This window comes from Hippopotamus amphibius, chromosome 4 (assembly GCF_030028045.1).
Source record: "Hippopotamus amphibius kiboko isolate mHipAmp2 chromosome 4, mHipAmp2.hap2, whole genome shotgun sequence".
Taxonomy (NCBI): Eukaryota; Metazoa; Chordata; class Mammalia; order Artiodactyla; family Hippopotamidae; genus Hippopotamus; species Hippopotamus amphibius.
Window position 1 is genome coordinate 154,120,450 of NC_080189.1, and position 27,490 is coordinate 154,147,939.

The window sequence follows — 27,490 nt, forward strand, 5'->3', positions numbered from 1 at the left end:
GGGATGTTCCTGGACCAGGGCTCGAACCCGTGTCCCTTGCATTGGCAGGCAGATTCTTAACCACTGCGCCACCAGGGAAGCCCAAGAACTTTTCATTTGACATTTGTCATTCTATTTGGTCAATATCTATGGCATATTCCTAGTTAGATAATTAAGCAGGAGATTGTGGGCAGGAAATTCACCTTTGGTCTCCACTTCCATCACCATTTTCAACTGCAATGTCACTACCATTACAGATGCCAATTCAAGGAGCCACCTTTCCCCTTTGTTGTACATTTGCTCTCATAACATCTTCAGGTTTGAGTCCTGCCTTAAATATTGGCTTAGCCTCAGTTCATCCCCTCACAAAGATTTTTTTGTTAATTTATTTATTCAGTCATTTCTTCCTTCAACCAGTATTTATTGAGTGCCAGCCATGGATCTGTCAGGTACTGGGGATATTATAGTGAAGATGATTGCTAAAGTTCCTGCCCTCATGTAGCTTGCAGTCTAGTGGGAACAGTCAGACAGTAAACACATAATTATTAAATGATTAATTAATTGTAGTAATGATGAGTCCTATCAAAGAAAAGTAGAAAGAGCTTAGAAACTGAATAACAGGGACCTTACTTAGTGTAGAAGTCAGGAAGGGCTCCCTCAAGGAAGCGACACTTCAGCTAAAACCTGAATGATGAATAGGAGAGAGCTAGACAAAGGAGTTGGGAAGGAATCATCTCTGCAGGGAAGAGTTTGCAGGCAGTGGGACTGGGAAATGTGCCGGCCCTGCGAAGAGCAGGAGAATGGTGCTTGTGTGGTAAGAAAGTCAGGCCAGTGTGAATGAACATAGCAGCAAGGAAGAGAGCGGCAAGAGATGATGTCAGAGAAGCTAACCAGGGTCAGCTCACTGTGGCCCGCAGACCACGTTAAGGATTTTGGGCTTTATTCTGAAGCAGTGACAAGTCACCAAAAGGTATAAGCCAATATGTGTTTTTAAAAACTCAGTCTTTGAACATGGACAAGGAATTGAAAAGGAACAATTGAAAAGGAACAATTGTGAAGACTAGTTAGGTATAGCTGACTGTATTCCAGACAGATTGTGATGCGGACTAGTAGTGTGGTATTGATGTCGATGGTGTAATGTCAGTTATCATGAGAGATACTTATGAGGTAGAATGAATAGGATTTGGTATTGGTTTGGCTGTGGGTGGTGAGGAGGTACAGGAAGGTGTCAGAGATGATTCCTTGATTTTGCTTTGTGAGATTGGGTGGTAGTTTCCCGAGATAAGGAATATTGAAAGAGGATCAGTTTGAGGGAAGCAGATCATGAATTTGTTAGTACCTGTTGAGTTTTAGGTGCTTGTGAAACACTGAGTGGAGATGTGAAGTAGGCAGTTAAATTTGTGGACCTAGAGCTTGAAGGAGAGTTCTGTACTTGAAGTGTGCATTGGGGAGTCATTGGCATGAATATGGTAGTCAAAGCCATGAAAATGGATGGGAGATTGGCTAGAACATATATACAGTAAGAAGGTAAGGGTGCCCAAGACCAAGTCCTGATTCCAGCCAACATTTCTAGATCAGATTAGACAGCCATGAGTCTGAGAAGCAGCCACCAAAGTAGAAAAAAACTGGTGGGGCGTCGTATCACAGCGCTCCTCTCTGTCTCACTATGTACGCGCTATTATTTCTGAAGTCTAGTTCTGTTAGTTCATTTTATTACTATCTATTATTCTAGTAATTGCATTTATAGTTGCAAAGAAAGTACTTTAATGTTAACAGATTGCACTGCCTTTACGTGTCTGTAAAGTGTTGCCATGCCCACCTATGTCGCCTGATAAGATTGTAGGCAATATTTAGATATTTGTAAATCAGATGCAAGGCACATGCCTTTTTTTTTTAATTAACCATTTTATTTATTTATTTACTTATTGGCTTCATTGGGTCTTCGTTGCTGCGTGCAGGCTTTCTCTAGTTGCAGGGAGTGGGGAGTGGGGAGTGGGGGCTACTCTTTGTTGCCGTGTGCAGGCTGCTCATTGCGGTGGCTTCTCTTGTTGCGGAGCATGGTCTCTAGGTGTGTGGGCTTCAGTAGTTGTGGCATGCAGGCTCAGTAGTTGTGGCTTGCAGGCTCTAGAGCGCAGGCTCAGTAGTCGTGGCGCACGGGCTTAGTTGCTCTGCGGCATGTGGGATCTTCCCGGCCCAGGGGTCGAACACGCGTCCCCTGCATTGGCAGGCGGATTCTTAACCACTGTGCTACCAGGGAAGTCCCAGCAAGGCACATGCCTTTTACTGTAGCTTTTCTAGTTTTTTATGTGCCTGAATGTAGCCTTTAAAAAAATCTGTGGCAATCCATGGTTTAACTGATCTAAGGATTCAATAGATGAGATTAGACAAGAGGGCACATTTATGGCTCATAAATGTTAATATACTGGTCTTCCTACGTCCTCATAGAGGCAGAAGAGCCTTGGATTTGAGACCTAGATTTATTAAATTGTAAACTTTAAGTGGGTAGAAACTGTCTGTTTGGTTTACCACTCTATTCCCAGAGCTTATAATGTATGGCATGCAGTAGGCAATTAATTCACATTTGTTGAATGAATGAATGATGATAGTTCTGTGGCTTGATCTCAGTTTATTTGGGCAACTTAATAAAATAGTAGTAACTTTTAATATTGAAGATTGCAGAGAGGCAAGTGTTCTCACACATTGCTGGTAGGTACGGAATCATGTTGACTATGCCCGCGAAGACTCTTTTTCCAAATAAGGTAACATTCACAGGTTCCAAGGACTTGATGTGGCTGTCCTTTGGGGGGGCCATTTCTTGGTCTACCTCACCCACCTTCAAGCTGTTCTTCACAAAGCAACCTCGGTTTGAGACGTAGCTTGGTTGTGTCGCTTCCTGTTGCTCTCAGCCTCCATGCCGCGCTCCCACAGGCTCCACCTGATGCGGCGCCTGCTTATTTCTCCAGCCTCATCACTTGCCACGCCACGACCACACTCCACCTTTCAGCCATCCTAAATGAACTCTTTCTGTTCTTTTTGTTAGTTTCCATTTCCTCTCTTTCTTGCTTCCTGACCTTTTTTCGTACATTCTTGTCTCTTTGGCAGGAACATGTACATTTTCTTTGCCTGTCTACCAGCTATTTCAGGTTTCAGCTCAGACATCTAGATCTTCCCTGAAGCCTTCCTGTATCACAAAATCCAGATCAGGTGTACTGTCTCCAGGTCTCCACTTGCCCTATCACAGTATCTCTTGTTTAATTGTATTACAGTTGCCTCGTTTCTAGTCCTGATTTTGTACTTCCTAGTTGGCTATAAGTGCTATGGGGGCAGGGGCTCTTTCTTTCATATCACAGCCCCCAAAACTAGCACAGTCCCCAGCACAGAGTAAATAGTTATTGAATACATAAATAATAGAGAAAAAAATGTGGATTGGGGTTCCAGCTGCTAAACTTTGAGTTTGGAGTTGACTTATGTTTTTGAATAAATATGAAAGTTGAGCAAACAATCTTTTCTTTGTCCAGGCTTATGAGATAAAGACACAGAGGTCTGCTGCTCCATCATCAGCATTTTTACCTACAACCCTCTCTGCTTTGGATGAAGCCCTGCATGGTGGTGTAGCTTGTGGATCCCTCACAGAGGTAAAGAAGAAACTTTCCAAACCTTCTTCCATTGACCTAGAACCTTCAGAGCCAGGGGAAAAAGGTTAATTAAAGAACATAAATTGTTTCATGAATATTCATCAAAATTAGATTGTAAGTACCTGAAGAGCGTGGTTCTCCACTCAGTCTCTAGTGTAGTACTAGTACATGGCGTCAAAAGGAAGATGTTCCAAAAAATCCTTGCTGACTGACTGAAATGTGCTTGGGTTGCTGTTTCTTTGAATTAGAAAGTGATGAATATTATGAAATGATATGAAACAATTTGGGGGAATTAGAAAAAGGATCCCTACTTAGTGTATTAGGAAGGAAAATTTGAAATTTTGTTAACATGCGGGCAAATTGTAGTATTAAACTGAAATAAGATATTTTTTACTTCCTGTTAAAGATAAAATTTAGTTCTAGGAAGTAATAGGTTGTTGTATTAGTTATATATTGTTGCATAACAAATTACCCCCAAACTCGGAGGCTTAAACGACAAGAAACATTGATTTCTGTTTCTTTGGGAATGGCTTAGCTCTGCGATATTGGTGAAGGATGCCAGGGGGCAGGTTGGTGCTGGTTGATGGCAGGAGGTCATGATTCCTCCCCAGAGGGCTCTCTGTAGGGTGCTTGCATCTCAAGAGCGTGGTTCTCCAGGCAAGATGGAAATGGATGGAAGCTATACACCATCACTTCTGCAACTTTTTCTTCTTTAGAAGTGGGCCATTAGGTCCAGCCCACGTTCAAGGAAAGGCAAATTAGACTCTGCCTTTTGAAAGAAGTGTCAAGAATTTGAGGATATTTTAAAAGCACAACAGTTCTTTTCCTTGAAAACTGCATTGGAGTGCTTACTGGTCCTGATGTGGTGACTCCGTAGACTATGTTTACCAGTACACTCCTGGGGGACCTCTTGCCTGAGAGTTCTAGAGGCATAGATGCTTGAAACAAACTTCTAACAAGAACAGATGCTTACATTCTGATAGGCATAAATTTAACTGTAGATATTTTCCTTTGAAAATAGGGAAACTGTTTTAGATAGTATACATTATTTTATTTCCTGTTTTCCAAGAAAGATTTTAAACTGTGTGTGTGTGTGTGTGTGTGGGTGGGTGGGTGTGGGTGTGTGGGTGTGTGTGCTATGCCTAGTAGATGCCTATTGGATAGTAGGTAAATGAACGAATGAGTGAATTAATATGTGTATAGAAACAGATGATTGAACTTGGTGTACCCCCCCAAAAAAAAAAGAAATTAGAATGTGCTGTTGCAGTGCACAGCCACCAGATGGTGCCAGAATCCTATCTTATGGAATCTTTGTACCTAGTTGGACCTTTTTTGAAATAGGTTTATTTAAATTTTTTTTTTTATTATTATTTATTATTTTTTTGGGGGGTACACCAAGTTCAATCATCTGTTTTTATACACATATCCCCATATTCCCCCCCTTCCTTGACTCCCCCCCCTCGAGTCCCCCCCATCCTCCCCGCCCCAGTCCTCTAAGGCATCTTCCATCCTCGAGTTGGACTCCCTTTGTTATACAACAACTTCCCACTGACTATCTATTTTACAGTTGGTAGTATATATATGTCTGTGCTACTCTCTCGCTTAGTCTCAGCTTCCCCTTCACCCCCCGCCCCCTCCCATACCTCGAGTTCTCCAGTCCATTCTCTGTATCTGCGTCCTTCTTCTTGTCACTGAGTTCATCAGTACCATTTTTAGATTCCGTATATGTGAGTTAGCATACAATATTTGTCCTTCTCTTTCTGACTTACTTCACTCTGTATGACAGATTGTAGTTCTATCCACCTCATTACATATAGCTCCATCTCATCCCTTTTTATAGCTGAGTAATATTCCATTGTGTATATATGCCACATCTTCTTTATCCATTCATTTGTTGATGGGCATTTAGGTTGCTTCCATGTCCTGGCTATTGTAAATAGTGCTGCAATGAACATTATGGTACATGTTTCTTTTCGGATTATGGTTTTCTCTGGGTATATGCCCAGGAGTGGGATTACTGGATCATATGGTAGTTCTATTTGTAGTTTTTTAAGGAACCTCCAAATTGTTTATTTAAATTAAAAAAAAAAAGAGGGTTTACAACAATTGTAATCCGCAGTTATAAATTTAAGATTAACCAACAAATACTTTTTTATTTTTTAAGTTTTGCAGTAATTTTCAATACTTTTTCATGTAGCTTTTATCAATTCTTTCTCAATCCAAGAGATAGATACAAGCCATTAGATGTTTTTTTGTCATCTGATTTGCTGACATGGAATCAAATACCCTGATTGCTTGTTAGTGGCTGGTTCTCTACTTTCTGTTTCACCTGTAGGTAGCCTCTGCGATCTTTTTGGGATTTTTCGGTTGAGTACAGGGAGTGTTTGTCTACCTTCTATTAAAAACAAAAGTTTAATATATATCTTATGTACACAAGATTAAATACATCCTGCATGTGTAAGTTATGAACATTTATGAGCCCGTGACCCCAATATAAGACCCAGAACAATACCAAAGTCATTGAAACTGACTGTGGGCTCCTCCCTGATCCTGTCTTTGGCCTTCTTTTGGGAGGTAACTTCCATCTGGAATTTCTACCATTCCTATACTTTTTTTTTAAATTGAAGTATAGTTGATTTACAGTATATATTAGTGTCAGGTGTACAGCATAGTGATTGTACTATTCCTATATCTTTTTTTCCCCCAGTGGTTACCAATACCTATAGTTTTCCTTTATCACCCATATACATAGGAAATGTAGCATTTTATTTAGTTTTGCTTATTTTTGAGCTCTATTACATTATATATTAGTGATTAAATCATCTCTTCTATGAATTGCTTTTTCCACTTAATATTATTTTATGAAAATTTATGCTGTTGCAGGTAGCAGGAGTATAATTCACCTTCACTTCTGTGTCATACTCCATTTTGAAAATATGACCACAGTGTATTTACCCCTTCTCCTGTGAGTGAACATTTGGGTTGTTTCCAGTTTGCTGCTAATATAAACAACTCCTGTGAAAACTGTTGTACATGTCTCCTGGATCACATGTGGAAGTATTTCTCTAGAGGAGGGATTGGCAAACTACTGCCCAGTGGTCAAATCCGGCCAGCTGCCTGTTTTTTATAAATAAAGTTTTATTGTAACACAACTGTGTTCATTTGTTTGCGTTTTGTCTGTGGCTGTTTTTGAGATACAAGGCAGAGTTGAGTTAGTTGTGAGGGAGACCTCATGATTTGCAAAGCCTAAACTATTTACTACCCGGCCCCTGTACAGGGTATCTGCCTTGGAGTTTTTGATTTGCTGGTTATAGAGTATGCGCATCGGTAACTTTGCAGAATCAGGACAAATTGTTTTCCAGAGTGGCTGTGCCTGTTTCCATTCCTACAAGCAATGTGCATGAATACGTCTTGCTCCGTATCTTCTTGCCTTGGTATTATCTGACTTCTTAATTTCTGCCCATTTTTGTGATCTTAGTTTTCATTTTCCTGATTACTAATGAGCTTGAATATCTTTTTATAAATCAGTTGGCTATTTAAAAAAATAATTTTATTAAGGTCCAATTTAAATACTATAAAATTCAACCATTGCAACTGTGTAATTCAGTTAGGGAATACATAGTAAATCATCACCGCAGTCCAGTTTTGGAACATGTCCCATCATCCTAAAACATTCCCTCGTGCCCAATTATAGTTAATCCTTGCTCCAATCCTCAGCCCTAGGCGTCCACTGATCTACTTTTTGTCTCTATAAATTTGCCTTTCTTAAACATTTCATATAAATAGAATCATGTAATCTGTCACCTTTTGTGTTTGTTTTTTTCCACATAGCATGATGTTTTTGAGGTTCATTCATGTTGTAACATGTATTAGCAGTTTGTTCCTTTTAATTGTTGAGTAGTATTAATAGTATTCCGTGGTATGGTTGTGACACATGTTGTTTATTCAACTGTCAGTTGTTGGGTGCTTGGCTTGTTTTACAGTTTTTGTCTATCAGGAATAATGCTGTTATGAAAATTCACAGACTTGTCTTTGTGTGGACATAGGTTTTTATTTCTCTTGAGTAGATTCTTAGGAGTGGAATGGCTGGATCATATGCTAGGAGTATGCTTAGCTTTTTCCGAAACTGCCAGAGTGCTCTCCAAAGTGGCTATGCTATTTTACATTCTCACCAGCAATGCATGATGGTTTGTTTTTCCACATCCTTACCAACCCTTAGTGTTGTTTATCTTTTTGATTTTAGCTATTCTAGTGAGTGTTAGTGGTATTCATTGTGGTTTTAATTTGTTTTCCTAATGACTAATGATATTGAACACCTGTTCATGTACTTATTAACCATTTGTATTTTTTTTAATGAAATATCTGTTCATATCTTTTGCCTATTTTTAGTTGGTTAATTGGTTGTTTGTTTTCTTGTTATTGAGTTGTGAGTTCTTTGTATATTCTGGATACCAGGCTTTATCAGATATATATTTTCTTCCAATCTGTGGCTTCTCTCCTCATTTTCTTAATGGTAACTTGTGAAGTTTTTAATTTTGTAGTCTAATCTATCAGTTTTTTCTTTTATAGATTGTACTTTGCTGTCACCTCTATGAATTTTTTGTCCAGCCGAGGACACAGAGATTTTTGTTATGTTTTCTTCTAGATTTTTATATTTAGGTTCTACGTTTAGTCTGTGATCTGTTTTGAATTAATTTTTGTGTGATCTATTTTGAGTTAATTGGTAGAATGAATTATAGAATATCTCCTCTTTTTTATATCTGTAATAGTTGGTATAAGATGAGGATTGTTGCTTGAAAATTTGGTAGAACTTGCCTGAAAAATGGTCTCATCTTGGTATTTTCCTTGTGGGAAAACTAAAACAATGAAATAAATTCCTTTAATAATTAAAAGACTATTTAGGTTTTTTATTTCTTTCTGAGTAGTTTTGGTGAATGATGTTTTTAGGAATTTGCCCATTTTCTTTAAGTTTTAAAATTTATTGTCATAAAGTTTTTCACTGTATTCTCTTTGTCTTTAAATCTGGTTTTATATATGATCCTCCACCCCCCTTCCCCACTCCCACCCCACTTTTCATTCCTAATATTACTTACCTTCTCTTCTCTTTCCCTTCCTTTTAGAAAGATCTGGTCAAAGGTTTGAGTATTTTATAGTCTTTTCAAAGAATTGTGCTTTTTGTTTTGGTTCTTTGTCGTCCTCAACTTCAGTGATTTCTCTTATTTTCTTTTCGTCTCCCTCTATCTAATTGTATTTTTTCTGGGATTCTTCTCCCCCTCCCCCCAACTTCTTAAATTATACATTTAATTCATTAATTTTCAGTTTTTATTCTTTTTACTCTGAGCTTGTAAGGCTATGGTTTTTTCTTGCTGCGTTCTTTTTTTGCAATGAAGTATTTTCATTTTTATTTAGTTCTAATAGTATTTAAAATTTTCCACTACGCTTACTTCTTTAACTCACGAATTTTTGGAATTTTTGAATATCTAAATTATTTAATTAAAAATTTACCTTTCACATTTTAATTAGATTGTTAACCTAATTGCATTTTGGTCAGGGAATTTTGTGTGATATTGCTTCTCAGGCATTTTCTGAAGCTTGTTTTAAGGATTCTATGTGATCAACTTTTGTAAGTGTCCCGTGTTTGCGTGAGGAGAAGGATTATTCTCTAATGATTGCGAGTTCTGCCTACGGCCATTAAGTTAAGCTTGTAATTTGGGTTGTTCAATTCTTCTTTATATTTGCTGATTTTTTTTCTCAGCCTGACCCGATACTAATTCAGAAACGGTTGTTATAATAGTCCATTATATTGTTAACACATTTACTTGTAGTTCTATTATTTTGTATACTCTGAGTCTACTTTATTATGTTTAAGTTAACAGATTCAGAATTGTTGTCTATCCCTGGAGAACTGAACCATGTGCTATGGTTCTTCTATGTAACACTTGTTACTGTTACAGTTTTACTGTTTGTGTGATTAGTTAATGTATGTCTTTGTCATTGGAGAGTAAATTCCAAGTGGGCAGGGATTGTCTTTTTCTTCTTCTTATTACATCCACAGTATTAGCACATGTAGAGGGTACATAGTAAATATTAATTGAATGAATGAATTTGTTTTCATTGATGTATGTTTTAGCAATTCTTTAGTACTTGTGTGCTATAATGTTTTGTTTCCTGCTGCCTCTCCTACACTCTCCTCTTTGATCTTGGAATAAACCAGACTTTGGGAACTTTTAATGTTATTGCTCTTCCATGGTACAGTCTTTATTTTCATTTCTTTTGTTCATGCCATTTGTTTTTTCAAATTATCAAAATAGTACATTTAAGGAATATGATTTTTCTACTTAATAGACTTTTTTATTAATTAATATCAGTGATTCTTTTATTTTAGGAGTTTTTTTCTTATAGATTTTGAAGTTATGTATCTGATTCTATATACCTGTATCTACATATGTATATAATTGTGGTTATATATTGCTGTTTAACAGATCATTCCAAAACTTTGTGGCTAGAAACATCAATAATTGCTTATTATCTCACACAGTTTCTGTGAGTCAGGAATTCAGGAGGAGCTTAGCTGGTTGTTTTTGATTCTTATCTCTCATGAGATTACAGTCATTACAGATTTTGGCTGAGGCTACCATTGTCTGTAAACTTGACCACAGCTGGAGGAGATGCCTCCAGAGTGGCTCACTGACCTACTTCGAATTGTGAGATAATGAACTGGTGTTGTTTCAGAGCTGCTAGGTTTGTGGTCATTTGTTACTTAGCAATAGAGAACTCATACAGATCTCAGTGGAGGCATCTAACCAACTGCTTTGTGCAGTCTTTGTTTCTGGTGAAAAGCTCAAACCTAGAGTCCTGGATATCAGGTAGAAGTTAGATCTGGTGGAGGGAAGAGGTAAGGCATCTAGTTGAATAAACTTAGACTAGGCCTGGAGATGACTTGAGGGAATAAGAATAAATCTGGAAACATTCTGCTGTCACTTTTTTTTTTTAGGCTCTGTATTGGAATATAATTGCTTTACACTCTTGTACCAGTTTTTGAGGTACACCAAAGTGAATCAGCTGTATTTATACGTATAGCCCCATATCGTCTCCCTCCCATGACTCCCTCCCACCCTCCCTGTCCTAGCCCTCTAAAGCATCACCCATCATCGAGTTGATCTCCCTTTGTTATACAGCAACTTCCCAATAGCTATTTTACATTTGGTAGTATATCTATGTCTATGCTACTCTCTCACTTCGTCCCAGCTTCCCCTTCGCCCCCCCACCCCCCACCCCAGCCCCGTGTCCTCAAGTCCATTCTCTACACCTGCATCTCCACTCCTGCCCTGTCACTGGGTTCATCAGTACCATTTCTTCAGATTCCATATATATGAGTTAGCGTACGGTATTTGTTTTTCTCTTTCTGGCTTACTTCACTCTGTATGACAGTCTCTAGGTCTATCCACCTCATTACATATAGTTCAATTTCATTCCTTTTTATGGATGAGTAATATTCCATTGTATATATGTGCCACATCTTCTTTATCCATCCATCTGTTGATGGGCATTTAGGTTGCTTCCATGTCCTGGCTATTGTAAATAGTGCTGCAATGAACATTATGGTACATGTTTCTTTTCGGATTATGGTTTTCTCTGGGTATATGCCCAGTAGTGGGATTACTGGATCATATGGTAGTTCCATTTTTAGTTTTTTAAGGAACCTCCAAACTGTTTTCCATAGTGGTTGTATCAACTTACATTCCCACCAACAGTGCAGGAGAGTTCCCTTTTCTCCACACCCTCTCCAACATTTATTGTTTCTAGATTTTTTGATGATGGCTATTCTGACTGGTGTGAGGTGATACCTCATTGTGGCTTTGACTTGCATTTCTCTAATGATTAGTGATGTTGAGCATCTTTTCATGTGTGTGTTAGCCATCTGCATGTCTTCTTTGGAGAAATGTCTATTTAGGTCCTCTGCCCATTTGTGGATTGGGTTATTTGCTTTTTTGGTATTAAGCTGCATGAGCTGCTTGTATATTTTGGAGATTAATCCTTTGTCCATTGCTTCATTGGCAAGTATTTTTTCCCATTCTGAGGGTTGTCTTCTTGTCTTGTTTATGGTTTCTTTGGCTGTGCAAAAGCTTTTACGTTTCATTAGGTCCCATTTGTTTATTCTTGATTTTATTTCCATAATTCTAGGAGGTGGGTCAAAAAGGATCTTGCTTTGATGCATGTCCTAGAGTGTTTTACCTATGTTTTCCTCTAGGAATTTTACAGTGTCTGGCCTTACATGTAGGTCTTTAATCCATTTGGAGTTTATTTTTGTGTATGGTGTTAGCAGTGTTCTAATTTCATTCTTTTACATGTAGCTGTCCAATTTTCCCAGCACCACTTATTGAAGAGGCTGTCTTTTTTCCATTGTATATTCTTGCCTGCTTTGTCAAAGATAAGGTGCCCATATATGTGTGGGTTTACCTCTGGGTTCTCTATTCTGTTCCATTGATCTACCTTTCTATTTTTGTGCCAGTACCATACTGTCTTGATCACTGTGGCCTTGTAGTATAGTTTGAGGTCAGGAAGCCTAATTCCACCAACTCCATCTTTCCTTCTCAAGATTGCTTTGGCTATTTGGGGTCTTTTGTGTTTCCATACAAATTGTAAGATTTCTTGTTCTAGTTCTGTGAAAAATGCTGTTGGTAATTTGATAGGGATTGCATTGAATCTGTAAATTGCTTTGGGTAAGGTAGTCATTTTCACAATGTTGATTCTTCCAATCCAGGAACATGGTATGTCCCTCCATCTGTTTGTATTGTCTTTGATTTCTTTCATCAGTGTCTTATAGTTTTCTGCATACAGGTCTTTTGCCTCCTTAGGCAGGTTTATTCCTAGGTATTTTATTCTTTTGGTTGCAATGGTAAATGGGAGAGTTTCCTTAATTTCTCTTTCTGCTCATTTGTTGTTAGTGTATAGGAATGCAGGAGATTTCTGTGCATTAATTTTGTATCCTGCTACTTTACTAAATTCATCGATTAGTGTTAGCAGTTTTCTGGTAGAATCTTTAGGGTTTTCTATATATAATATCATGTCATCTGAAAAGAGTGACAATTTTACTTCTTCTTTTCCAATTTGGATTCCTTTTATTTCATTTTATTCTCTGATTGCTGTGGCTAACACTTCCAAAACTATGTTGAATAATAGTGGTGAGAGTGGACACCCTTGTCTTGTTCCTGTTCTTAGAGGGAATTCTTCCAGTTTTTCACCATTTAGAAGGATGTTGGCTTTTGGTTTCTCATATATGGCTTTTATTATGTTGAGGTAATTTCCTTCTATGCCCATTTTCTGGAGAGTTTTTATCATCAACGGATGTTGAATTTTGTCAAAAGCTTTTTCTGCATCAATTGAGATTATCATATGGTTTTTATCCTTCAATTTGTTGATATGATGTATCACGTTGATTGATTTGCATATATTGAAGAATCCTTGCATCCCAGGGATAAACCCCACTTGATCATGGTGTATGATCTTTTTAATGTGCTGTTGGATTCTGTTAGCTAGTATTTTGTTGAGGATTTTTGCATCTATATTCATCAGTGATATTGGCCTGTAATTTTCTTTTTGTGTGACATCTTTGCCTGGTTTTGGTCTCAGGGTGATGGTGGCCTCGTAGAATGAGTTTGGGAGTGTTCCTCCTTCTGCTGTATTTTGGAAGAGTTTGAGAAGGATAGGTGTTAGCTCTTCTCGAAATGTTTGATAGAATTTGCCTGTGAAGACATCTAGCCCTGGGCTTTTGTGTGTTGGGAGATTTTTAATCACAGTCTCGATTTCCGTACTTGTGATTGGTCTGTTCATAGTTGCTATTTCTTCCTGGTTCAGTCTTGGAAGATTGTATTTTTCTAAGAATGTATCCATTTCTTCCAGGTTATCCAATTTATTGGCATAGAGTTGCTTGTAGTAGTATCTCATGATCTTTTGTATTTCTGTGATGTCAGTTGTTACTTCTCCTTTTTCACTTCTAATTCTGTTGATTTGCGTCTTCTCCCTTTTTTCCTGATGAGTCTGCCTAATGGTTTATCAATGTTGTTTATCTTCTCGAAGAACCAGCTTTTAGTTTTATTGACCTTTGCTATTGTTTCCTTCCTTTCTTTTTCATTTATTTCTGTTCTGATCTTTATGATTTCTTTCCTTGTGCTCACTTTGGGGTTTCTTTGTTCTTCTTTCTCTAATTGTTTTAGGTGTAAGTTTAGGTTGTTTATTAGATATTTTTCTTGTTTCTTGAGGTAGGACTTTACTGCTATAAACTTCCCTCTTAGAACTGCTTTTGCTGCATCCCATAGATTTTGGGTTGTTGTGTTTTCATTGTCATTTGTTTCTAGATATTTTTTGATTTCCTCTTTGATTTCTTCAGTGATTTTCTTGGTTGTTAAGTAGAGTGTTGTTTAGTCTCCATGTGTTTGTATTTTTTTACAGTTTTTTTCCGGTAATTGATATCTAGTCTCATGGCGTTGTGATCAGAGAAAATGCTTGATACAATTTCAATTGTTTTGAATTTACCGAGGCTTGATTTGTGACCCAAGATATGATCTATCCTGGAAAATGTTCCATGTGCACTCGAGAAGACAGTGTATTCTGTCGTTTTTGGATGGAATGTCCTATAAATATCAATTAAATTGGGATGGTCTAATGTGTCATTTAAAGCTTGTATGCCCTTATTTATTTTCTGTTTGGATGATCTGTCCGTTGGTGTAAGTGGGGTGTTCAAGTCCCCTGCTATTATTGTGTTACTGTCGATGTCCCCTTTTATGGCTGTTAGCATTTACCTTATGTATTGAGGTGCTCCTATGTTGGATGCATAGATATTTACAATTGTTATATCTTCTTCTTGGATGGATCCCTTGATCATTATGCAGTGTCCTTCCTTGTCTCTTGTAATAGTCTTTACTTTAAAGTCTAATTTGTCTGATATGAGTATTGCTACTCCAGCTTTCTTTTGACTTCTATTTGCATGCAATATCTTTTTCCATCCCCTTACTTTCAGTCTCTATGTGTCACTTGGTCTGAAGTGGGTTTCTTGTAGACAGCATATGTAAGGGTCTTGTTTTTGTACCCATTCAACCAGTCTGTGTCTTTTGCTTGGAGCATTTAATCCATTTACATGTAAGGCCATTATTGACATGTATGTTCCTATTACCATTTTCTTAATTGTTTTGGGTTTGTTTTTGTAGATGTTTTCCTTCTCTTGTGTTTCCTACTTAGAAAAGTTCCTTTAGCACTTGTCGTAAGGCTTGTTTGGTGGTACTGAATTCTCTTAACTTGTGCTTGTCTGGAAAGCTTTTGATTTCTCCCTCAAATCTGAATGAGATTCTTGCTGGGTAGAGTATTCTTGGTTGTAGGTTTCTCTCTTTCAGGACTTTCAGTATATCCTGCCACTCCCTTCTGGCCTGCAGAGTTTCTATAGAAAGATCAGCTGTTATCCTTATGGGTTCTCCCTTATATGTTATTTGTTGCTTTTCTCTTGCTGCTTTTAATATTTTTTCTTTGTGTTTAATTTTCGTTAGTTTGATTAATATGTGCCTTGGTGTATTGCTCCTTGGGTTTATTCTGTATGGGACTCTCTGTGCTTCTTGGACTTGGTTAATTATTTCCTTTCCCATGTTGGGGAAGTTTCCCACTATAACCTCTTCAAATATTTTCTCAGACCCTTTCTTTTTTTCTTCTTCTTCTGGGATGCCTATGATTTGAATGTTGGTGCACTTAATGTTGTCACCAAGGTCTGTGAGACTGTCTTCCATTCTTTTTATTCTTTTTTCTTTTTCCTGCTCTGTGGCAGTTATTTCCCCCATTCTATCTTCCAACTCACTTATTCATTCTTCTGACTTCTGCTGTTTATAGCATCTAGAGTATTTTTAATTTTGGTTATTTTGTTATCTATTACTGTTTGTTTGCTCTAGTTCTTCTGGGTCCTTATTAACTGTTTCTTGTATTTTCTGTATTTTGTTATCGACATTTTGGATCATCTTTCCTATCATTACTCTGAATTCTTTTTCAGGCAGTTTCCCTGTTTCCTCTTCATTTATTTGGTCTTGTGTATTTTTACCTTGTTCCTTCATCTGTGACATATTTTTTTGTTGTCTCATTTTACCCCCCACTTTGGATGGGCAGGATTGTGTTCCTGTCCCACTGGGTGTTTGGCCTGAGGTTTGAAGCACTGGAGTTTGTAGGCTGTTGAGTATATCTGGATCTTGGTGTTGAGGTGAGAACCTCTGGGAGACCTCACTCTGATGAATATTCCCTGGGAACTGGGTTTCCCTGTTAGTCCAATCTTTTGAACTCAGAGCTCCCACCTGAGGAGCTCAGGCCTGACCCTGGGCTTGTGAATCAAGATCCCACAAGCCATGTGGAACAGGAAAACGCAAGGAAAAAAAAAAAGGAGAACAGCAGAACAATAGCAAGATAAAAAATACAATAATAGGAAACTAACAGATGTGTTAGAAAAATAAAATAAAAAAAAAGATGGAGCAACAACTGAAGGTAAAACAACTGCAATAGTCTAAGTGAGGAGGTGGGAGGAAAAAAAAAAGAAAGAGAAAAGAAAAATAAAAGCCAGAAAGGGCCTTGGCTGTGGGCATGGGGCTTAGATAAGGGTGGGGGAGGTTAGGCAATGGGCAGGGCATATGCTTAGAAAAGGCCCTGGGGGTGGCGGGGAATGGGGCTTAGGCCCAATGAGGCAGAGGGGCCCAGGAATGCCTCTGGTCCTGGGGGCAAAGGACCAGTTCGAGGTACCCAGCGAGCTCCCTGGGCCCGAGTTGGTGGGAGAAATGCTAGGCACCTCCCCTAGTCCTCCAGTCTCAGAGGGCCCCTCCCCCTTGGGTTCTCTTCTTTCTCACCCCCTCTCTCTTATTCCCCTAGGACCCTCACAGCTGCAGGGGGCACTAGAAGGCAGAGGAGACTAGACTCTGATGCCCAACAGGCTTCCCAGGGCCAACTGGGCTAGGGTAATGCCTGCGGCACTTCCCCAGATCTCCCAGTCTCGTAGGGTCCCTGTCTGCCTCTCTTCCTCTCCCCTGCCCCCCACTCTCCTAGGTCCCAAGCAGCTGGAGGGGACCCTGGAGTGTGAAAGACCAGGTCCGTGAGCCTAGCAAGCTTCCCAGAGCTAGTGGGCAGGGGAAATACTTTCTCTGCCTCCCTTGATCCTCCAGTCCCAGAAGGCCACCCCCCGCCCACCTGTCCTCTTCTCTCCTGCTTTCCTTCTACACCCCTAGGACCAGTGAGACCTAGAGGGGCCCCTGAAGGACCGAAGGCGAGGCCTGGGGGTTCAACAGGCCTCCCAGTGCCAAGTGGGTAGGGAGATTTCCCACAGCATCCCCCCGATCCTCCGGTCCTGCAAGGTCCCCCCACCACTGTCTGCCTCTCTTCCTCTTCTCCTCTCCTCCCTCCTTCCCACACCCCCAGCACCCAGGCAGCCCAGAGGAGCCTTGGAGGATGGAGGAACCTGCTGGGGAGCCCAGCAGGCTCCCAAGCCAGGGAGCTCAGCAGGCCTCCTGGGCGGGAGAAACCCAGCTGCGTTTTTGAATCTCCCCAGCTGCCAACCGTCCCTCTAGGCAGGAACCTCTCCCCTCACCCAGCCATCCCCCAGGGGCACCGGTCCCGTCCTGCTTCTCCTTCCTTGCCCCCTGACTTCCCCCAGGTCCTACCCGTTTGCTCCGGGGTTCCTGCAGTCTGTTTGGGCCTGAGGTCCCCCTCCGGCCTCCGGCAACCTGTCTATTTGTGGGGAGACGTGATCTCCGCATCTTCCCACGCTGCCATCTTGACTCCACCCCTGCTGTCACTTTTATAGCTGCTCTTTCCTGACTCTGACTTCAAAACACCCTAATTTATTTATCATCAGTTTTGATTTATGTAAACTGCGCTGAATCTGTGTATGTTCAGTTACAGCACCAAGATTAAAAGTGGAATTAGAGAAGTGCTACTCATGCCAAAGGCAGAAACAGCAGAGGAGAAATCAAAGAGAAAGCAGTTCTGCTGAATCACCAGTGGAAGTGAGCTACAGGGCTTTGTCTCATTCCCAGAGAACATCATATTCCTTACTTATGGAATATATAAGCAGATAATTCTTCATCTATTATAACAGTATTGGTAGTAAAGATATGTTTGAAGTTTAAACTTTAAATGTTTGCCTTATGTAGTGATCAGACCATGTATTGGTAGCCTTTTCATATGAGGACATATAGATCAGATCAGTGTTTCTCAATCTTTTTTTCATTATCACCCCTAAGGAGTTTTTTAGACATTTTTCCCCTTAATAAACTCCCCCTCCACGAGATTTTAATACCATAGGTATACTGTATATCTGTTTATGTGTTATATGTAGATCTGTGCTTTATATGGAAAAAGAGTAAAATCCCTCCTCCCCATTGAAAACGAAGTTTTGCCCTTGGGGTCACTATCATCCTGCTGAGAATGCATGATAAAGATGCTGTCGTGATTAGGTAAAATTAAAGGTTGTATTTAAAGGGATCATTAACAAAGGTATTTTCATATTGTAATCCAGAGATTACAGGACTAGAGAACTGGTCCAAACTCATGTCAGTGAAAGAGATATAATATCTGCATGTCTTGTTTGGAGAGTACCTCTGGAAGGGTAAACCTGTGCAACACTGCCAAATCTTTACAACATTTAAGAGTAATGATTATACCCAGATCCTTGCCCTAAATAATGAGAAACAGTGTAGCACATGGCTACATTATTTGTGTTTCCTGAGTCATTTCTATGCTTTGTTCATGATTTAAGGAGACCAGGTGTCGTCCTTGAGTGGGGCAGTTGTACTTTGGAAGTGACCATCCTACTGTCCCAGAAAGGTAGAGGCAGGATGCCAGAGTCCTATTTTGGCTTCCTGATTTTTCCTTAGAACAGTTAAATATTTCAGTTCTGCTCCTTTTTCATTGGCAGGTTGTGCTATGGTCTAAAGATCACAGGAGCTAGTAAGTCAGGGCTTGTAAATTCAAGTGTCCATGAGGGCCTTGGCATGTACAGAAATGCAGCAACAGTGAAGTATAAGACATAAATGTTTTATCAGTCAGTCTTGCTCATGGGTCTGCAGGTCGACCGGGGTGGGTCTCATCTCCTTCAGGCTGCAGTCAGGCTCTGGTCTGCTCCACATGCAGCAACAGCAGTAGGACAACTAGGGAGAGATTGCTAATCAGCGTTCCTTGAATGTGATCTGCTGACAGGATTTGTTTATCCTGCCCAGTGTTTTGAAAGGCAAGATAACCAGGCCTTTGTCTTAGTACAGGAGTTTAACATATGTGGTTAATTGAATCATTGTTCCTAATTCTTCACTCATTTCCTGATTTAGAAATAAACATCTTTCTCCTTAAAGATTCTGCAAAGCCTTTTATATGGTACACATTATATGATTGTTAAATAATAAATGATTATATCTCTTGACACACTGTTTTGTTTTTTAAAACTATGAAGCTTGGGGAACTTGTCATTTGCATGTCCTCTTGCTTTTTTTTTTTCCTGTTCCGCTCCCTTCTTTTTTTCCTTCCCTTCCCATTTACGTAAAAAACAGCAGTTGTCACTAGGGAGTAAGAGGGAGTGGTGGAAAGAATTTAGGGTAGAAAATCTTCCACTTGTTGATATAAAGTAATTTAAGAACAAGATTTCTTGCACAAGGCAAAGAGCTACCGGACCTTTCTGAGATTGTTTGCTTTTTGTTTGTTTGTTTTAGGATTCAGAGAGTGATTCTTAAAAAGAATTCTGTAGGTCTGAAGACCTAATCATATTTCTACATAATTGTAGAGCACATGGAGACAGGTAGTTAGATGCTGGGGGGAAGGGGGTCATTAAAAAGATGATATGAAGTTTGCATGTGCTCTTTTCTCAGATCAGAAACAGGCAGTCCTTAAATTTTCTCTGCAAAGTATTGGCTTGGTGGATTGCCCCATCCTCGTGCCCCCATCTTGTATGTGGGGAAGAGTTACTAGGTAAGATTTTAGGTCCTAGTAGGTTCGGTTTCACATTCATCCCTACCAGTTAATCTTTTTTAAGACTAAAATGACCAGGCTTCATTTCCACTTTAATATAATTAGACTTTCTTGGTAATAATTCTCTTTCCCCTTTAAAGCAGTTGCTAATATTTGCTTCCTTGTTGATACTCTAGGGATCTTCACTACTGGTTGTTTTCTGGTTGTTTTCTCTCTGTGCTTTTACATTTCTCAAGCAGGATTATTGAAACTCAGGCTCTAACTCTATGAAGCTAATTGTATTTTACTGGTGTCTTCTGTGTGTAAATGCTGTATTCACTCTGAGTTTCCAAGAAGCAAATCACTTAGACTATTCTGGTTTGGCATGTTCTCTCTTTCTAACCACCATTGGAGTTGGACCTGGGAAGTGAACACAATTTGAAATTTTGTGGTTTGGCTGCTGGAAGTCAGAGCTAAACTATCTGAAGCTAAAAATTATTAATGTTGAAATGTTTTAACCCACTAAATAAACTTGAAAAAATAATGAACTTTAACTCCAGCCAGCCCATAAAAATTGCAAATAGCACATTTTTTTGAGGCTAGAAAGAGAGGAAAAATATATGAAAAGGACCTGAGATTGCTAAGGAATTAGAAATTAGTTATTATAGTTTAAAGAAAATATTAATATCCAAATTCAAATGCAAAGTAAAGCAAGCCTACGAAAAGCAAATGAACCCAGAAATCTTATGTTACTCACGTGATGTTCTACTTTCCTCAAGATTATACTGAATCCATACATAAAAAGAATGACGCAGGTAAAATGCCGGTCGCACTGTTTAACTTCAGATTTTTTTACACGTTGTCTTTGAAGATAGAATAATAACACCTTACATTTTCATGGTATTTCATACTTTGATACCTTGCTGAATATTTTCATATGTAACATCTTAGAAATGTTTTTAAGTTGTTTCACGTTTCCATTGAAAATCACAAAGCATTTCATGGGTTTAAGCTGGTTAACTCTTAGAACACATCTAAAACTGGGCATGTAGATACTATGTATAGAAGGAAGTCCTTTGTTCCTCTGTTAGCTAGCACTCTGAAGAGTCATCATTTCTCATTTTCAGGATCCACTTTCAACTACTATTGATAGAAGTTTCCTTTGCTATGATATCTGATGATTAATTTGATCCATGTTGTCTTTGATGATGATAAAATGTCTATGAAAAGTGTTTTGGGCTCTTCAAAACTACCAGTCTCAAAAGGAGAGTGGTAAGATGGTCCATTAGGTTGCGGAAAGAAAATATTAGAACTTTTATTGTATTTCAATCTAAAACATGAAGTAAACCTTAATTGGTATTTAATACATGGATTGACACCGCATCCTCACTTCGTCTGTATATTAGACTGTCATGTGTCAGATATAATCCACCAGGAAAGGATGCATAAAGTTGACAGAGGCACCTTGCTTGTATCTTTATTTTCAAAATATTGGGATGAAATAGAGTTCTACATGTACCTAATTAGGTGCATTAATTGATTTAACTAAATCAGATCTCACAAAACAGACAAATGGCATAAAAAGATTCCTGCAAAGAAACTATAAATTGAAGGCGATACTAATAATGTGAGCAGAAGTGAACCACAGGTATATAAAAGTCAGAGCTGATGACTCTCCTACAATTAGTGAAGTAAAAATCAATGGCAGCCTAATCTCATCTGTGAAGACATCCAAAAAAATTGAAATTGTAAAGAAAACAATTTGATACATGGTATCATATACATTATTGTTAAGAATGAAACTTTCTCTGTTATTTTGTTCCTTGAAATACTGGCAAATGATAGTAGGAAACCATCACTGTTAAGAAGCACACATCACAGGAGGACACACATCACAGAAGGACACACCTCCACAGGTTTTTCAGTGACGTTTATAGTCATGTGATACAAATTCAGTATCTAGAAAAATTTCACTAAAATTAATGATAGATATTTAAAAGCCTCTTTTGGGTTTTCTTAACAGCAAAAGACCAAATGCAATATACATTGTTTATAACATTAGGGATACCCTTGTTCTTCCTGTCCTATTATAGTAAAGTGTATGAAATAAGACATAGGAAACAACATGGCAACAACTTAAATGGATTCTTTTGTGAATAAATACTTTCAGATGAAAATCATTTGATGATTTGAAGCATCAGGAATTAAAACAAGTTATTGTGGAAGGATGCTATGTAATAAAAGTACAGACGTTTCTAACAGGGCCCAGATTATCGTATTAGCTAGATTCTGTTTCAGTAAAGAAATACATGAACAAAATTATTTTGGGGCCACAAAAGTAAAGTATCAAGGAAGATATATTCTCAAAAATAAATGACTTATTGAATATAAAGCAATGTTTTTGAGGGAATTTCCTGTCAGTAATGTTAATGTTCTGACTTGAATGGGGTTTAGATTGCATATGGTTGCTTCCAGTGTATTTTTCATTTCAGTTATTGTGTTGCATATCTCTGTTCTTTAATTCTTCTAGGTCTTTGGTAAACTTATCTTGCAACTTTTCGATCTTTGCATCCAATCTTTTTTCAAAGTCCTGGATCATCTTCACCATCATTATTCTGAATTCTTTTTCCGGAAGAGTGCCTATCTCCTCTTCATTTAGTTGTTTTTCTGGTGTTTTATCTTGTCCCTTCATCTGGTACAAAGTCTCTTGCCTTTTCATTTTCTCTGTCTTTCTGTGGCTGTGATTTTCAGTTCCACAAGATGAAATAGTGCTGATACTGCTTGATTCTGCTGTCTGCCCTCTTGTGGAGGAAGCTGTCTAGGAGGCTCGTGGGTGCTTCCTGATGGGAGGGACTGATGGTTGGTTGGGCTGAGTGGGTGGAACTCAGTAAAACTTTAATCCGATTTGGTGGGTGGAGCTCAGTGACACTTTAATCTGCTTGTCTGCCAGTGGGTGGGGCTGTGTTCCCACCCTGGTCGTCCTTTGGCCTGAGGCGACCCAGCCCTGGAGCTTACAGGCTCTTTGGTGGAGCTAATGGTGGATTCTGGAAGGGCTCACGCCAATGAGCACTTCTCAGAACCCCTGCTGCCAGTGCCCCTGTCTCCTCAGTGAGCCACAGCGGCCCCCCACCTCTGCAGGTAACCCTCCAACACCAGTAGGTAGGTCTGGTCCAGTCTGCTATGCGGTCACTGCTCCTTTCCCCTGGGTCCTGGTGAGCACACTTTTTTGTGTGCCCTCCAAGAGTGGAGTCTCCGTTTCCCCCAGTCCTGTGGAGGTCCTGCAATCAAATCCCTCTGGCTTTCAGAGTCTGATTCTCTGGGGATTCCTCCTCCCGTTTCTGGACTCCCAGGTTAGGAAGCCTGATGTGGGGCTCAGAACCCTCACTTTAGCGGGTGGACTTTTGCGGTATAACTGTTCTCCAGCTTGTGAGTCACCCACCCAGCATTTATAGGATTTGATTGTAACACGATTGTGCCCCTCATACCATCTCATTGTGGCTTCTCCTTTGTCTCTGGATGTGGGGTGGTTTTTTTTGGTGAGTTCCAGTGTCTTTCTGTCGATGGTTGTTCAGCAATTAGTTGTAATTCGGGTGCTCTTGCAAGAGGGAGTGAGCGCACGTCCTCCTACTCCGCCATCTTGATTCTTCTCCCTAGATTGCATATGAATACACATTTGCTGAAGATGTGTGAGGAGTGCTTCAGGATGGTACAATTTTTATAAAAACTGACTGGTAGCTTTTATGACTTTCTGTCTCTCAAACCCTCAAACCTAACATAGAACCTGATATAAACGAATTAAAACATCATGCTAAGAAATAAAAAGGACAAACCAAAAAAAAAAAAAAAGAACTGACTGGTAAAGTACTAACTCCTTGTAGTATAGTCTGTAATGAGATGAGGAGTGACCATGAAAGTCATTTGAATCATAAGAGCTTCTTTGGTTATCTCACAGCAAAGACTGTAAAAGACTGTTGAATTTAAAGATGGGTGAAACTTTTTTTTTGGGCGGGGCTGGGTGAAACTTTTTTAAAATGAAAGGACAAGATATGTCAAATTTGCTGACACTTTTTGTATAACAAGTGGCTATGCAATATGCCACCTATCAGATTGAAAATCAAGCAACCAACCAACCAGTGGAACACTCTTATTCCATCCCTTCAAAGTAAAGGTGATATTTTTACAATCAGTGAGAAAGTAACTGCTTTTTGAAAAATAGAGATCAAAATACAGAGTGTTTTTCAAATCACTGCTTGGACGTATTTCTTTTATCATGTGATTTTTGTCATCAAAGATATATGTATTTTTTTATTTTTATTTTTTATAAATTTATTTATTTATTTACTTATTGTCTGCCTTGGGTCTTCGTTACTGCACCGGCTTTCTCTAGTTGTGGTGAGTGGGGGCTACTCTTTGTTGCAGTGCATAGGCTTCTTTTTGCAGTAGCTTCTCTTGTTGCAGAGCATGGGCTCTAGGCACATGGGCTTCAGTAGTTGTGGCACCTGGGCTCAGTAGTTGTGGCTCATGGGCCTCAGAGCGCAGTCTCAGTGGTTGTGGCAAACAGGCTTAGTTGTTCCGAGGCATTTGGGATCTTCCCACCCCAGGGATCGAACCTCTGTCCCCTGCATTGGCAGGCAGATTCTTAACCACTGTGCCACCAGGGAAGTCCTTTATTGTTTTTTAAGATGTATATCTTGTGATAATTTTACTACCTGCACACTTTAAAAAAACTTTGAAACCAATTGTTAAAAATGTTAAAGTGCAATGCATTTTGATTAGTTTGCAAGAATAATTAATTGACGTGAGGGAAGATGGAAATTTTCGTTTTTCTTTTTTTAGAATTCTTTATTGGAATATAATTGCTTTATACTCTTGTGCCAGTTTTTGAGGTACACCAAAGTGAATCAACTATATTTATACATATATGCCCATATCCCCTCCATCCCACGACTTCCTCCCACCCTCCCTATCCTGGCCCACTAAGTCATCACCCATCATCGAGTTTATCTCCCTATGTTATGTATCAATGTCAATGCTACTCTCTCACTTCGTCCCAGCTTCCCCTTTACCCCCCTCTCAACCCCCATGTCCCTTCCCTCTCTCTCTCTCTCATCTGCATCTTTATTCTTGCCCTGTCACTGGGTTCATCGGTACCATTTTTTTTTAGATTCTATATACATGAGTTAGCATATGATATTTGTTTTTGTCTTTCTGGCTTACTTTGCTCTGTATGACAGTCTCTAGGTCTATCCACCTCATTACATATAGTTCAATTTCATTCCTTTTTATGGCTGAGTAATATTCCATTGTATATATGTGCCATATCTTCTTTATCCATTCAGAAGATGGAAATTTATTAGCCAAAGTTCAACAAAAACTTTTGATAGTTGAAAAGGGTATTGAAAAAAAGTAATGACTTAGTAAGTACAACAAATGATGTATTTCTTTAGTTTCAGTCCTTGCAGTTTTGCAGTCATCTCTTTCTCAACTCTTAGAGCCATTACAAGTAAGTACTGAAATAAGCAAAACCTAGGAACTGACATTTCAGTTACTGAATTACAAAATATTTAAATCAATATTTAAAAAACAGCATACATAGTTTCATTTATTTTCATTATTGTCTTTGCTTCATTAAAAATGCTAAGTTTTTATGAGGGTGAAAAGATCTGTACAACTAATATATAAGATATGAAAAAAATATATATGATATGGAACTTAATTTGTACTGTATTTTAAATTAAAAAAGATATGAAACTATTTTAAATGCTTATAATTTTTATTTTATAATCCCTATTTTATGTGTTTTATACTGTATAGAACATATTAGTAAAGTAGTATGTATATAATACATATGTATATATTGGAGGATCATACTAAAATTTTTTTTTCCCTTGGTTTGGTCATCAGAGTATGTAATCAAAGAACTTTGGAGTTTTCACTGGTTACGCATGATCTGGCACACTGTTATTGCTAGCAGCAATTATTTATTCTAAAAGTCTAAATCATAGTTTTAGAGATTATAAATCAGCACATGGTTTCTAACTTGTGAGCCTTTGTTTTTTTTAATGTTAAGCTTTGAAAAATGAGGTTTACCTTTAGTCTAAATTCTAAAACAGTGGTTCTCAAATGTAGAGCAGCATCAGTGTCAACTTCCTAGAAATGTAAATTTTCAGGCCCCATCCCAGACTTATTGTTAACCAGAAATGCTGGTTAATGGGCTTGCCAGATGATTCTAATGTTCAATCATATTTGAGAACCATTGGCCTAAATGATTTAGACTCTTGGGTCATCCCTTCTTATTTCTTCCTACTTCATGGTGTATCTGAGACAGTTTCTTCAATCTGTTGTGTCTCAGTCTTAGCTCGGACTTTTGTTCACCTCTACCTGAGATTTTCTTCTCTCCTCCTTTCCTCCTCTTCTTTCCACTTCTTCCTGTTGTGAAAAATTGTTTGTCAGTGTTATTCTCACAAAAGGGGTAGTGTTTTGGTTCTTAAAATTTGGATGCCACAGCCAGCATGACAAATAGCATGTTTAAAGGGGATATTTTTCATATTTTCAAATTAATTTTTAACTACTTCCCCTTGGACTCAAGTATGCCTGTGATTAATGTCCTATTCTTTTCCATCTATACCTGCTTGTTTTCTAATTTTGTAATCTCAAAATAGCTTTCCACCAACTAAAATTTTAAAATATGCACTTCAAAGTATGAATACCTAGATTTAGTAATTATTGAATTTTGTTTTATTTGTTTTGTCTCTCTTCAATACACACACACACTTTTTTTCTGAATCATTTGAAACTAAATTGTATACATTAATACCTTTTAATCCTAAATACTTTACTCTCAATAAAAATCAAAATACCTTTTTTAAAAAAAATTTATTTTTGGCTGCGTTGGGTCTTCGTTGCTGTGCGCAGGCTTTCTCTAGTTGCTGTGAGCGAGGGCTACTTGTCATTGTGATGCACAGGCTTCTCGTTGTGGTGGCTCCTCTTATAGCAGAGCACGGACTCTAAGTTCGAGGGCTTCAGTAGTTGTGGCACAGCATGTGGGATCTTCCCAAACCAGGGCTTGTACCCGTGTCCCCTGCTTTGGCAGGCAGATTCTTTACTACTGCCTCATCAGGAAAGTCCCCAAATACCTTTTAATGGGACTAGTACAAAATTCCTTTGAAAGGCCAATTTATAACAAATGCTAAACCAATTATTAAAGCCTTTTAAATGTTTTCAAGATCTTTCTATAAATGTCTTAATGAGAAAAAGATATAGAACTCCAAGTTTTGAATGTATAAACGAATCCTCAAGCACATCTCAGCCAAAGGTTTTTCATCTGAATTACAGAACACAGAGGATGATTTGGGTGACTATTTTCTCATTTCTCCCAAGGATGGTGCACAACTAGTACCAATTCAGATGCACAGGGGAGAAGTTAATTTATTACATACAGAGGGTGTATTAGAATGTTCTCTCTGGGAACCCAGGTTAGTTGGACTGTATATATGGCAAGTTCTTAAAAGAATTTTGCTTTGATTAGATTGTAATATTTATGCAAATAACTTTTTTTTTTTTTTAGGTTACAGGTCCACCAGGTTGTGGAAAAACTCAGTTTTGTATAATGATGAGCATTTTGGCCACATTACCTACTAACATGGGAGGATTAGAAGGAGCTGTTGTGTACATTGACACAGAGTCAGCATTTAGTGCTGAAAGGTGGGAGATTTTATTATTTTTCATTTTGATGCTTTATTTTTGTAACATATACAGCATGTAACATTTATAAACAAGTTAATGTTTCCTTTTCATTTTTGAGAATACAGTGTTAGATACTGTTTCAAAGGAATTTTCCTTTTAAAATTGACACAGTGAGCAGTTTCTTTTTGCCTTTTCTATCCGTTTCTTATTGGTTTGAGTGGGGTTCCTGGATAAACTGT

General features: G+C 38.5%; 1 protein-coding gene across 6 annotated transcripts in view; it reads left to right on the plus strand.

Annotated features, from left to right (window-relative positions):
* RAD51B (RAD51 paralog B) overlaps nucleotides 1–27,490 on the plus strand; it is a 557,996-nt gene that overhangs the window by 6,401 nt on the left and 524,105 nt on the right. For all 6 annotated transcript variants that reach the window (XM_057731230.1, XM_057731228.1, XM_057731233.1 and 3 more), the window contains 2 exons: nucleotides 3,498–3,614; nucleotides 27,133–27,269. In XM_057731230.1, the coding sequence (XP_057587213.1) occupies nucleotides 3,498–3,614; nucleotides 27,133–27,269 (254 nt within the window). The remainder of the gene's footprint in view (nucleotides 1–3,497; nucleotides 3,615–27,132; nucleotides 27,270–27,490) is intronic.